Here is a 14,018-nt window from a genome sequence, read left to right on the forward strand (position 1 = left end):
CCCAAAGGGCAAACACATTGTTAGAATTCTATGTTTCTCCTGTGGTCCCGTATGGGGAAACACAGCTTCCAGTTGGTTTGTTTTCTGGGCTATCCAATAAGGTATTTTCTCCCGCTTTGTGGGTACTTTACCCATAATAGTATGCACTGTTTGTGGATTAATCCCATTAGCCGATTGGTAACCAGCTGGTGCTGGACGCGTTGGTGTTTTGTTCAAAGTCCGGATTACGAACTGAACAAGCCTTCTATATAATGTTACAATCTCATTATATAAGTCTCACAGATCTGCTGCTTGCAAATTTTATATACCCGGGTGAGGTGTATATGTGGCAAACGTAGGCCACATAGGTCAGTCATTCCCTAAAGGACCTAATCTCATGCGTCGTATTACATGTGGTAGGGCGCCTTCAAACCAGTTCTGATGCTCTTGATAGGTGAGCAGTATTTCATGGTATTGGTATGCTTCGTACCATTGAGATACATTAGCAATTCGATATGTGTGGAATGTGACTGACCTGCGGTCTTCCTCAGGAAAGGTGACCCAGCAGTAGAATATTTCTGTTTGGTAAGCCTGATTATCTTCTGCTATAAAAGTGACATCTCCGCCCTCTTCTTTTAAGCTTTGCTTTACTAGATGTAATGTTAATGCTTGTCTAGCATTCTCAGGAATGTCTGTGTCCATATTTGAAAAAGAAAAATGGGTGAAGTGATGGAACACCAAGTGGGGAGTATATTCCTTTTTATGAGTTCGAGCTCGAACAACCTACAGCCTAATTAGGTTTTCCCTGTTCAGCTGAGGAGGATTTTCCCAAAGACCACAGATGTCTTTGTAAAATGGTACTTAGGATACCTGATGTCTGTGAGACAGTGATAGTCGGGATATCCGTAAATTAGTGCCTGAACACTATTGTTGGTGGTGCCATGTCGTAGTTTGGACTCTTGCTCTGGGCAACACTGCTGGTTCGAGGATGACAGTACTTATGTTTGTAGGTGACTATGCCTATCCTACAACAAGTCACAACTGTAGTCCCAACCCTTCCGGCTCACTAGCAGTACCTCACCAAAAACCCGAACAGTTAAAGGTGATTAGTGGCAACCTTTACGCATGGACTCAGGAGTATGCCATCTCAGGGAATGTCGAGTTAAACGGAGACTACCCCTTTCTCACAGATATCATATATCAACCAAACACAGGCAATAACGAAGATGCAGTAATGTTTCAATAGTTTTTATTTAATACAGTCTGCAATATGCGGTAAATCGCATGGGCTGCAATGATTAGGATAATGAACAGTGCAAGAAACAGAATTGTAAAGACAAAGGTCATGATTATAAAGACCCCCACCATCTTGCAATAGCATACAGAGACATCGAGGGTGTGATATGTCCTAATACCCTACCATAAGAGGCCTAACCTTCTACCAAGAAGAGAGCTGGGTATGTTAAACCTAATCTGCCAATGCCATGTCCGTGGAAGGAGCCCCCAACCCTTGTTACCTTGGAATGATGTCTCATGCTCAGACTCCGAAGGAACACGAAGTCCGGGTCAGCGTCAAGGCGACGTGCAGCATCGATAGCAGCGATGGTCTCTGGTCAGAATCCCTCTGATTATCTGTCTAAAGTGTGATGTATTTATACACATCTACTTGGACCCCTGACGTAGTTTGTTCCAAAATAATAGATAACACTGCATGCTTGGGACGGTAATTTCTAATGTGAGCACCTACAGTTTGTTTGTCTTTGTCGCATGAGTTGACGCCTTAGCGCGGTGACACTGATAACATAAATCTAAACAAAATGGCCTAACTATAAACAAGGCAGCCATCTTAGAGGAATTCATTAAATAAATGGTCTAAGACAGAGCAAGCTAAGTAGGTTAAAGCCACTAGGTGACAGGGCACGAGTCTGCAAGCCCAAAGGCTAAGCTAACTCCTGTTATGCCATTAAAACAAACTAGGATTCACTACAACATGGTCAGTGACATCACTGATGACATCATCCTCAAAAAAAGCCACACACCTAAGATAACCCCGGCTCACCCCCTTGGTAGCTTGGCATGAGCAGTCAGGCTTTTCTCGGAAGCAGTGTGTAAAGTATTTTTACACACACACAGTAACACAGTGAAAACACAACAAAAGTACTCCACATCATTTTAGAAAAATAGTTAATATTTATATGAGTAAAATAAGACCAAAATGACAAAAATCCAACATACACAAGTAAATATATATGAATTTTCAAAGATGAAACCTTAGTATAGCGCTTGGAAACACAATAGCTCCAACTGGGGCTATCACAGCTTCTTGACGGAGTTGTTCAGTCTGACGCCACTTACGAGGGAGTGTGGGCCAGTCACGGAGTCCTCTGGGCCTCAGGTACAATACCTTGGAAAACTGAGGAAACAGACGTTCCACAGAGTCGGGGAAGTGAGGTGTTGCTGTGGTCGGAGCGGCGTCTGTTCCTTACTGCCACTGGGGAGGTGAGGTGTTGCTTCCTTACTGCTAGGCAGGGGAGGTGTGGCGTTCGTTCCTTACGGTTGTAGGGGAGATGATGTGGCATCGGTGGCGGGGCGTCGGTTCCTTACAACACAGTGGGGTTGATGAATCCAGCAGGTCAAGACCTGAGGCGTTGACTTCGCAGTGTCCTGATCACACTGCAGGGCCCACAGGTGCTGCGCCAGAGTTAGTCGGGTGTCCCTGACGTCACGGAAACTGCACTTGAGGACTCGCACTGTGGCAGGCTTCAGAAGGGCTGCGGCGGGCCTGTATCGCAGATTGCGGTCGTCGCACTCAGTGGAGACCATGGCTCCAATGCAGGCGGTGGCGCGGAGTTGGACGGCAGCGCTGGTTCTGAAGTCGCTCAGGAGTCTATGTGCTTGGTTTCTTCTTAGTTGTACCAGAGCTCACTTCCAAGGGCCCAAGAACTGGATTAGGCACCACTAGGCAAGTCAGGACTCACATCAAGAGAGCCCAGGCACTGGTGGTTGAAGTCCATGATGTCCCTGAGACTTCCTAACAGGAGGCAAGCTCAGTTTAAGCCGTTGGAGAACCTTGGAGACCAGGATGTAGAAAGCCAAGTCCAGTCCTTTCACTACTAGGACAGAAGTAGCAAGCAGCAGGCCAGCACAGCAAAGCAACAGGCAGAGTGGCAGTCCCTTCTACAGCATCCAGCTCTTCTTCTTACCAGAATTTCCTCAGAACAGAAGTGTTCTAACTGTGTGGGGTCAGAGGTCCAGTACTTATACCTATTTCTGTCTTTGACGTAGGCAAACTTCAAAGAGAAGTATTTGCAGTGCACAAGACCATGCCTTTCCCTGTCTTAGCCCCAGACCCATTCCAGGGGGTTGGAGACTGCTTTGTGTGAGGACAGGCACAGCACTATTCAGGTTCCTGTGTCAGCTCCCCCCCACCCCTCTAGCTCATGAAGACCGATCAGCCTGCTGATGGGCCATCAGGATATACAGGGCACAACTTAGCTCACTTTGTATGACTGTTTAGAGTGAGAACACAAACAGCCCAACTGTCATCCTGACTCAGGTGTGTATTCAGCAAGCAGGCAGAGGCACAGAATGGTTAAGCAAGAAAAGACCCACTTTCTAAAAGTGGCATTTTCAAACTTAAAAATCAAAAACCAAGTTCACCAAAAGATGTATATTTAAATTGTGAGTTCAGAGACCCCAATCTCCATAGCTCTGTCTGCTCCCAATAGGAAATTACACTTAAAAGATATTTCAAGGGAATCCTCATGTTACTCTATAAGCGAGATAGGCTTTGCAATAGTAAAAAACAAATCTAGTAGTTTTTCTCTCTCAGGACATGTAAAGCACACCAGTACATGTCCTACTTTTCAAATATACTGCACCCTGCCCATGGGGCTGCCTTGGGCCTACCTTAGGAGTGAGTTACATGTAATAAAAGGGAAGGTTTGGGCCTGACAAGTGGGTGCACTTGCCAGGTCAAAATGGAAGTTTAAAACTGCACCCAAAGACACTGCAGTGGCAGGTCTGAGACAGGCTTACAGGCCAACTCATGTGGGTGGCGCAGTCAGTGCTGCAGGCCCACTAGTGGTATTTGACTTACAGGCCCTGGGTAGACACAGTGCACTGTACTCGGGACTTACTAGTAAATCAAATATGTCACTCGTGTTGATGAGTGTCCAGCACATACCCTAAGGTGCCTTCAGTGTTCACTTTCCATGTTTAGCAATGGGGCTGAACATCACAGGGATGTATCTGCTTGTGCGTATGTGTTTACACATCAAGTATAATACACCCTGCCTTAGGTCTCCTAGGCCTGCCTTAGGGGTGACTTAAATATACTTCGATGCAGTGATGGGGACATGGTACACCAAGGGTGTGCCATGTCGTCTTTTCACCTGGCCTGCACCAGGACTCGCAGACTGCAATGGCAGCTATGTACATCTCGCTTTAGGAGGGTCCTTGAGGGTGGTACAATGCATGCTGCAACCCTTAGGCACCCTCTCCTTTGCCCATGCCCTAGGTACCATGGGTACCAATACATAGGTAGAGGAGTCTGCAAATTTGTACACAGTCTTACCTGTTTTTACGGAAAGAGCACTGGGGACCTGTTTACCAGGGACCCAGTGCACCTCAGTTGAAAAACCTTAGTACCAGCAGGGAAAACGTTGGGGCTGTCCATGTCAAAAAGGGCACTTTCCTCCACTGGCTACATAATCTCCTTCCTTGACTGAAAATAGTGTACGCCTCTTTTGCCAGCTTTGATATGGTTTTGCCTTTCACTGCATATGATACTAATAGTAGAACCCATTTCATTATCAAATGAAAGAGAAATACCAAATTGGAGAGAAGTTCCAGATCTGCTTTATTTTTTTTTGCAAAAGGTCTTTGAAGGTGATGGCCTATCAACTACATTAACATCTCGAATGCACAGGACAATGTGTTTTCAGTGTGAATGTGTATTAGAAGCACATGCTATAGAGACCCTTCTGCAACGCAGTAGTCGGATTGTATCTTTCCACCATCGGTTCATTCCAGTAAAGTAGTGAGAAAAACCCTACAACGCATGTTGAGTTTGAGGACCAAAACATTAGGAGATCTTTTAGAGGAGACTAGTTGATCTCCAGTGGTCCGAGCCAAATGAGAATGACCTGGGGCGGGGCATTTTTTATTTTCAATATGTAAGACTTTTTGCTCGTGGTGACTTGTGCAATATTTGTAATCATTGACCTCCATAGGATCAAGATGACACCAAGCGCTATGATTATGAGCATGGACAGTCAAAGAACTTAAAGTCAGAAGTGAATGTTTGCAGTTTCAAAAATAGTCATTGAATTGATATGTGGAAGTACAGTAGATTAAGCTTAACATGTTCCTGCTATCAAGCAGTTGGACCTCAAAAAAGCAGAGTTTGTAGCACTCCGTAAAAATACTAATTATGAATTTAAAGTTGACACTTCAAGACGTCTCAAAGCTGAACTAGGATTAGCTAAACCATGTTAACCAATATAATGTTTGGCAAATAAAACTAAAATCTCAAAACCCCAATGATCCGTTGCCATATTCTTAACATTTTATCCTTAAAGCATCAAACGTATTCCACATTCTCCTTGAGTCGAAAATTGAAAGATGTAACACCAAAATATTACGTATTATTTGCTTTTTATGTAAAGGAAACCTTTTCAAAAGCTTTAAGCAATGCAAAAATGAGAAGTCAAACCTAATGTGGCTTAGGATTTTGTCTGAAATTCTGGCCCAATGGCTGAAGATTTTTATATGTATTTATTGGTTTCAGTCTAGCACAGTCTTGGCTTCTCATACCCTGTTGTCCAAAACACCATATTATATGAACGTTTGCTACCAATAGTGCAATTTAAAATCTTGACCTGAATTTGTGATGACCAATCCTTCAAAGTCAAACAAAAGTCCAAAGCCTATTTTAGTGTACGCAATTACCAATCAAGAGTCCATTCACACAAGATACAGTGCTTGGCAGTTGTGCAGCTCACGCCCACCAAGACTTGTGGGGATAGGGAGTTTGTTTCAGCAAAGTCGCTCGAACACAAATAGGAAAAAAAGCTCTTGTTTGAATTAAATCTAGACTGCGTGAGCCCTTCTATTGGCAAACAGAGCTGGTTTTTAGGATCCGTATTGATTCTGTTGCATTTTACATTCATTTAAGAGGGTGGCAGTATTTCACGAGGTAATTCCCCTTCTCCTGGTGTCACAGTCTCTGACTGAGATTAAGGTGAAATTGCTAGGAATGATTTGTCATGTTCGATTGGGGCCTAGTGCCTGGCATGATAAATAGCAAAAAATTCTCGGAGTCTTTCAATATTCACGCAGTCTGGCGATTGGCACAGTATAGGTCACTGGGTCTGAGTAATTGACACAATATAGTATTCTGTAAAAACTACATTTTAATGGTAAGCAATAGTTCCACAAGCAATTGAAGTTGAGAATTGCAGTCAGTTCAACAGTGGTAAATAGATCAAGGGTTTTAAGGCGTACCTTACAGGATTGAGAAAAACCCTGCATACATTTATTTGCAACAAGTGGAAAATGCCACGACTGCTAATGCAGTCCTCAAAAATATCACTTTTAAGGGAATACACAATTAATTAAGCTTGTATGGGTCACTTGTATATTGCTCCGCCTCACTCGAATAATTCTGTTTCTACTAAATGGCGAACAATTTCAGGTGTTGTGTATAATAATGAGGCTCATTCTACAGGCTTTCTCCAGATAGGCAGGGTTCGATCTGTTCGATTTTGTTGACTGTAGTGTTCACCCTCTCTTTATAACTCCTAATTTTACATTGTTGCAAAGATAGCTAACATCTTGTTTGACTAAACCAAGCAGATGCATCTGTGCATTAATACTTTATGTGAAAACGGTTAGATCTAGAATAGTCATCTAAGAAAAGTATATGCAGTTAGTGTCATTTGAAATGCCTTATACATGTTAATATTGCTTTACGACTGAAAGTGTTATAAATGAATTGGGTTCTAACATGAATGTTTTAGGATTTGAAATGATTTACTTTAAAAAAAAATACTAATCCCAAACAAAGAATTCTGAATTGTTTTAATTAAAAATAGTAGAAAGGAAACCTTGAATCCTTGTACCTGTCACATCCCTCTTGTAATTATTGAAATTGAGAAACAGAGAAAGGTTTCCCTCTATTGACTATAGCTGTATATTTTGAAACTTCAATTACAAGACTGAAACTAATTTTTTATACTAGTTTTAAAACTTCCATTTTTTTCCTTAAGGCAGTTGTTCCCCACAAAGAAAATGGGAACATTTTGAAGTTCCTTGAAGTCAAATTTGGATTAAACATGACAAAGTAAGTTTAATTTACTAATGCTCTCATCACTGTAATAGTTTAAGTGTTTTGTTTTTTCTTCTTCAGAACATGCTGTGCTTTCTGTGTAATTGGTGAAAAATAAATACAGACATTTTTCAGGATAGCCTTTACATACGGAATCTGCATTATTTTTAGGTCTGGTTTTAGCCAATACCTTTTGATTTTACTAACATTATATACATAATGATATACTTATACAGGCTTCCGGCTAACTCTTCATCAATTGGTCTCTTGATGCGTCATTATCATTTTTCTTCCACCCATTGCAGCATCCATCATAGCAATGGGTCTGCCAAATTTAGCCATTGGCAAACTTCAATGTGAGTGGCGGCATTCTGCTTTTTCAGAAAGAACAGATCCACACACAAACAAGTTTTCTTAAGTACCAGGGCCTATTGTGGCAATTTGAGTTCTTCTGATAGAGAATTCTGACCCTAGATTCCTCACCTTTTGAATACTTCTCCGGGCGTCACACTGAATCAGGAAACATTTGAAGCACCTCTGTGCACCACTCTGCTCCATATTGATGACGTGCCATGCAAGAAACGACGTGAAGTACATATAAGTGCCACTGCCACATGCTAATGTTGGTTCCTTTCTTTCTGTGCCACTAGATGCTGATCAGGAACTACCCCTCATCTCTTTCAAGACCTCTTCACCTTCAAATTGAGAGTGTATTCAAGGGAAATGTAATCTCCCACAACAACAGATTTAATACCGTGTAAGGTCTTTCAGTAACAAACGTCTGTGACAGACCCAGATTAGATTTGCAGGTGGTACCTGGGGTCACATCATGACTCTAAGGCCTATAGTCACTGCCTGATGATGAATCCGAAACCCATTAAGGTCCTCTGGTACACCAGAGAAGGTGCGAGGGCATTGCGATGCCTTGATCTCCTTCCTGAAATTGGTTGACATCGGAACCACTCTGGTACCTTGTCCTAGCACAAATTGAGTTTCTGGGGCTGTTTATAATTGAGGCCAGAAGTTCAAAATGTAAGAGTTCAGGGAGGCTATGTTACAACTGTTTGGATCCCTTTTGACTCCCTCTGGCGTGCCTGTTGGTCCTACGGAACTGAGAGACCCTCCACCGGAAATACCATTAATGGGTTCACCCTCTGCACCAGCTAGATAGACTCTGTGTTGCCACCACCAGATCTCTACCCAGTGCCTTTGCGACCTCCAGCTCCACGCCTCACTCTAGTTTCTTAATAGTGGACTCTGGGGCCAACACCATAGATGCCAGAGGACAATGTGCATCCTATTGCGCTCTCTGACTCAGAGTTGATACCGCCCCAAATTTCACCTAGGTAGTGCCCATTAAACCAGAGCCTTTGCCTACTTACTGCCTCTGTTTCGCCGGGCAGGCATCATATACTACGTTAATAGTTTTGGATGGAGTCTGACAATGAGTATGATGCGGGGGATACATTTGTGCAACACTCCTATGAGAAAACTGGTATGAGGACCTCTAGGATGCTAGTGTCTTTGACAATGGCTTAGTCTCACCCCAAGCCCCACAACAGAGGAAAGTGCCTTCTTGGTGTGGTCATGCGGAAGGCACCCAAAGTTCTCCACCTCCAGCGCCCTCACCCTAAATGTGAAAATCAGTGTGCTGATAAAAGTCCTCCAGCCAGGGCAAACCAACCCTGGGTCCCTGTCACCTTTTAAAGAGGGTGTCTGTGTCACAAGTGGGTAATCATAGTTACTCCTGCTACTTCTGAGTGCTGAGGCAGGATGAAGGGATCAGTCCTGTTTTAGACCTGCACCTTCCTTGTACCTTCCTACATAAAGACAAACTCGAGACACTCACCCTTGCCTAGGTCTTGTCTGCTCTCAACCCTGGATTCTGGATGGTAGCTCTGGGCCTAAAAGATATTTATTCTTACATCCCTGTCCTGCAGGCCCACAGGCGCTATCTACGGTTCATGGTGTGGCATTTTCAGTTCATCGTGCTTCCCTTTGGTCTCACCAGCACCCCTCGGTGTTCACGAAAGTCATGACGGGGGTGGCAGAGTATCTTCAGAGATCAGGCGGTGCCCAATGTTTCCATATTTTGACGACTAGCTGCTAAAGAAGGGGGTAGCCTGAGGCAGTTGTCACCAGCCTCAAGACTACAGTGAACCTCCTGTCATTTTCAGGGTTCACTTGAAACATGCCAAAGTCACACCTGACTCCTTCTCAGATGCTCTGTTTCATCAGAGTCATTCTGGACACAGTCCCTTTTCATGGCTTTCCTCCAGAAAGAGAGTGCCGGACTTTCAGGCTATGATCCTGATCTTTTAGCCTTGGTCCGGTAATGTCAGTGAGGTTGACTCAGGACGTTTGGGACTGATGGCATTCTGCATCCTGCTCTTGAAGTATGCCAGGTGGTATATGCAGGCTCTGCAAAGGATCTGAAGTGTCAGTGGACCCAACATCAAGGGGGCAGCTCAGTTACTGTCCAGTGAGGAGACTGAAACAGACCTGCAGTGGTAGTTGCTAAACTTCAATTGGGTCATCGAGATACCACTCTCCCTAGCCCACTCAGAAGACAGTGGTGACCAATGCCTCTCTTCTGGATCGGGACGACTGCCTGGGAGAGGTGGAGATCTGAGGCCTCTGGTACCTAGCAGAGACTTGCCTCCACATCATCCTTCTAGAGCTGAGACCATCCCCTTAAGGGAAGGCTGGTGCAGGTGGTCCAAGTCAACACCACTACCATGTGGTACTACAACAAACAGGGTGGTGTGCAGGATCTAGTGCCACAAGGCATTGCACCTCTGGAAATCGCTGGTCCATCAAGGAATCTCCTTGGTGGTTATCCAGTTTAGAGGGAGCTTTGAAAGCCAGGGCAGGCAAACTCAGCGCTCAACGTCTAGTAGATCATGAGTGGCAGTTGAATCCGAAAATGATGCAGGGTCTGTTTCACTCATGGGAGAGCCTTGGCTCACTCTCTGCACTACCCCTGAAAATGTGCAATGTCAGCAGCTCTTCACATTGGAGTTCTCAAGGTATATTTCTCTGTGACACGTTCTGCCTACGTTGGGACTTTGGACTCGTGTATGCCTTCCCACAGATACCCCTCCTGCCCAGAGTTCAGAAGAAGATCAGGAACGACTGGGTCCAAGTCACCCTAGTGCCCACAGAGCTCCTGGACGTGAGCATCTGCACTATGATCAGGTTGCCCCACCTGGAGAATCTGCTGTCACAGCATTGTGTCAGGCTCTTACTCCTGGGCCTCTGCAGTCTCCACCTTCTTGCTTGGAAATTGAGTAGAGAAAGCTGAACACCTTTGATCTTTGAAGTCATGTTGGCAGCCAGGCGTCTTTTGACAAAAACTGTGTAAACTTGTTGTTGGGACAAATTTATGGTTTGGTGCGGCACACAACAGATTGCCCCCCCTGCAGGACGCATTATCTGATGTTCTGTTGTTTCATCTTACTCTCTCGCCTGGCGAGGCTTTGCATTGGGCATGTGTAAAGGGTACCTTTTGGCCTTCTGAAGGTTGCCGGACCTGCCCTTGTTCTCTAAATCACCATTTCTGATGGCTTTCTTGACACCAGCATTTGTTTCGTCCTTCTCCTTTTGTTACAACGCAGTGAGATCTTGACCAGGTGTTCATATATTTGATGTGCACTCCCTTCGAACCACAGCATAGCACCGTTCAGTCTTTTCACTCTCAAGACAGTCTTCCTTTTTGCCATAACATCAGCATGATAGGTGAGTGAGCTCTTTGTGTCAACCCTCCGTACACATACCTTCTTCCCAGACAAACTACATATGCGGGCTCTAGCATCTTTCCTTCCACAAATAGTGACATTGTTCCATGTCGGTCAAATCATCACCTTACCTTGCCTAGACCCCAAAAGAGTGCTGAGTTTTTACATCAGTCGTACCAGAGAACCCAGTAGGTGATCAGCTCTTTGTGGGGTTTGCAAATCTATGCAGAAATGGACCATCTCCCACTAGATTATGCTCTCTTTTAAGATCTGTCACACACTGGCCAAGAAGCACCTTCCAGAAGGGTTAAGGGATCATTTAATCAGAGCCAAGACTGCTACCACTGTTAGGTGGTTGCGTGGGCATCCCTCCATACTTTCATGAAGCGCTACTGTCTGGAAAGCCAGGTTCGTTGTTGAGGGGCATTTTGTCCACCCGGTCCTACAGGACTTTTCAGTTTGAGCCATTTCAGAGACCCTCTTCCGAATAGGTATTGCTTTGAATCTATTTGAAAGGTCAGAAATCCACGGTCAGAAGCCTCTATCAGAAGAACAAGTTGCCTAGCTTTGTTAATGCTCTTTCTGATAGAGACTTTAATGCAGATTGCTCATCGACCTGCCCATCCTCCTGATTCTGTGAATTGGTCTCTGTCCATTAAAAAGAAACCACATCTAGTAATCTGCACACTGGTTGACCCCAATTTGTTGGAAGGCTCTGCGTCTGGGGGTGCAGACAGCCTCAAAAGCAGCAGACAGTGAGCAGGAGTGGCACCTATATTGTCTTTGTACTTAATATCCTGAGCAGCGCCAATTTGGAGCCACATGGCACCACTTGGCGACAAACAGAGGTACTGCTCAAAAGTTTCTGGAGCCAGTCTGACACCTGAGGAGGTTTTCAAAGGGTGAGAATCTGCAGTTAGTCTGTACCAGAAATAGTGTTACCAAAGTTAAGTAAATTGTTCTGTGAGACAAAAAAATATTTTTGGTGTTAGCTTGCTTATTTATTTATTTAGTAAAGCTTGCTCAGGGCCTGACAGTTCCCCTGAACAATAACGTTTTGCAAACACTTTAACAAACTAAAACAAATATTGACAAAGCCACAAGGATGGTGGTCAACACCAGACCAACTGAATTTGTCAGTGCCTATTTCCTTATGTCCTCATATGTAAATGTTGTGTATGTGAATCTTGAGAGAACATTACCCTCTGTTAAATTATACACATTTGTAGTAAACACAGGTAAAATATTTATTAAGAATAACTTTTCAGGCACAACTTACTTGCAGCTTACCAGTGTTCAAGTAAGGCTCTTGGGACTAATCAACAAAGTCTGCTGCCTCTGTAGCTTAGTTTTTTCGTTTGCCAGATGATCTGCAGATTTCTAGTTAACTGCAGCACTTCAATTCATCCAGGGCATGTTTAATTAGATGTGTGTGTGTGACCTAGCAGCAGACAGATTTTTAAACCTGATAGGACTGATTCTCCTGCTGTTAATTCAGAGGAAGAGAACAATTAGAAATGTCAATATTATGTGGGTGCCAGAGGTCGTGGTCACAAAATGTCAGCACTTGAGTGAGGCTCCGCAGGGCAAAGGAGTAATCCTGCAGGAATCTGTGGTAGGATTGCCCTAAGGAAATCAAGAGGATGATAAAGAAAGTGCTTGGTATTGTGGGCTGGCACAGTTGTTCAGGAATTATAGCGCTGGATACCAGCTACTGGACCTCCTCTAGCCACTTCATTTGAGTGTGTCTTGTTCTAATGCAAGTGCCGCAGGTGTGCCGATCAGTGAGGTGAGCTGAAGGGTTATTGGGAGTGGGGCCCCCTATCTCTGCCAACTATGCCCTGCTCGCTGACTATGAGCAAACAAGATGGAAAGTTAATGTTGTAAACCAGATGCACAAGCCACACAGGATTACTCTGTGGTTTTTCGAGGGTATCCAATGAATTAGACCTCCACCTGTGTCTGCTTGACATGAAATAGCACTTGCAGAAAATGAATATTAGAACAGTCAGATTAACAGATAGACACCATTGCATGAAAGTCTGAGTTGACAGCCACCGTTACCGTATTGGGCACCTCAAACAAAAGACACATAAGATGATACAAACAGACATAATGAGAAACTACTAAAAATGAAGATCTTGAAGCCTGATCGCACTGTAATAGCTTGCAGATTATGCAGATACAAGAGTCTACTGCCATGGGAAGAATGTAATAATTAATAGACAAATTCACCACACTGTTTTCGGTTGAAAGGGCACAAAGGTCCCTGATGCCTCGCTTTCCTCTGAGAGCCGTAGTCCACCCTTCATTGCACGCCAGCTAAACTTGAAAGACCGAGACATAGTGCTGTGACTTGCCAGGTAACACCGGGGATCAAATACACTGGCAACAACACCTCAGTGTACCCTGAGTTCATTATGTTGGTCCTGGCTGCGGTCTCAGAGTTTCTCCATATAAAATGCTCTGTGCAAAATGTGAATATTCAGTATGCCCTCCTATACCCTGCCAAATTGGGCATCATGATGAGTGGCAGAGAGAATATTTTCTCAGATCCCCAGCAAGCAAATAAATATGTCTGAAGCAAGCTTAAGAGACCCCCTACCTGCAATGAGGATAACCCAAGGGCTTCCAGTGGTGGTCTTAGTGACACTGACTAATGACGGAGTCACTACCATCAGAGTATTGACTTTAATGAATATTCTTATCCTGATTAGCTTATTACTTTGCGCAAATTGGTGGGATGGGTCATACCTCATAGTCTGCTTATAATGGAATATGGTGCCATTCAATTATCTCTGCATCACGTAAGGAGTACATGGCATTCCTCTGCAGCACAGTTCACTAAGCAATAGTAGTTCTTGCTGGTGCAATATATTCGTGTCAGCAGGTGAACTGATACGGCCTTCGGATTCCTTTCCTTAGAATACTCCCTGAGGCATCTGACTGGGTCCAGAATATCTTGAGCAGTA

The 14,018-nt window shown here is 44.2% G+C and overlaps 1 protein-coding gene across 3 annotated transcripts in view; it reads left to right on the forward strand.

Annotated features, from left to right (window-relative positions):
- DPY19L4 (dpy-19 like 4) overlaps positions 1-14,018 on the forward strand; it is a 516,401-nt gene that overhangs the window by 190,105 nt on the left and 312,278 nt on the right. For all 3 annotated transcript variants that reach the window (XM_069220490.1, XM_069220492.1, XM_069220491.1), the window contains exon 11: positions 7,251-7,324. In XM_069220490.1, coding sequence (XP_069076591.1) covers positions 7,251-7,324 — 74 coding nt within the window. The remainder of the gene's footprint in view (positions 1-7,250; positions 7,325-14,018) is intronic.

This window comes from Pleurodeles waltl, chromosome 2_2 (genome assembly GCF_031143425.1).
Source record: "Pleurodeles waltl isolate 20211129_DDA chromosome 2_2, aPleWal1.hap1.20221129, whole genome shotgun sequence".
NCBI classification, from domain to species: Eukaryota; Metazoa; Chordata; class Amphibia; order Caudata; family Salamandridae; genus Pleurodeles; species Pleurodeles waltl.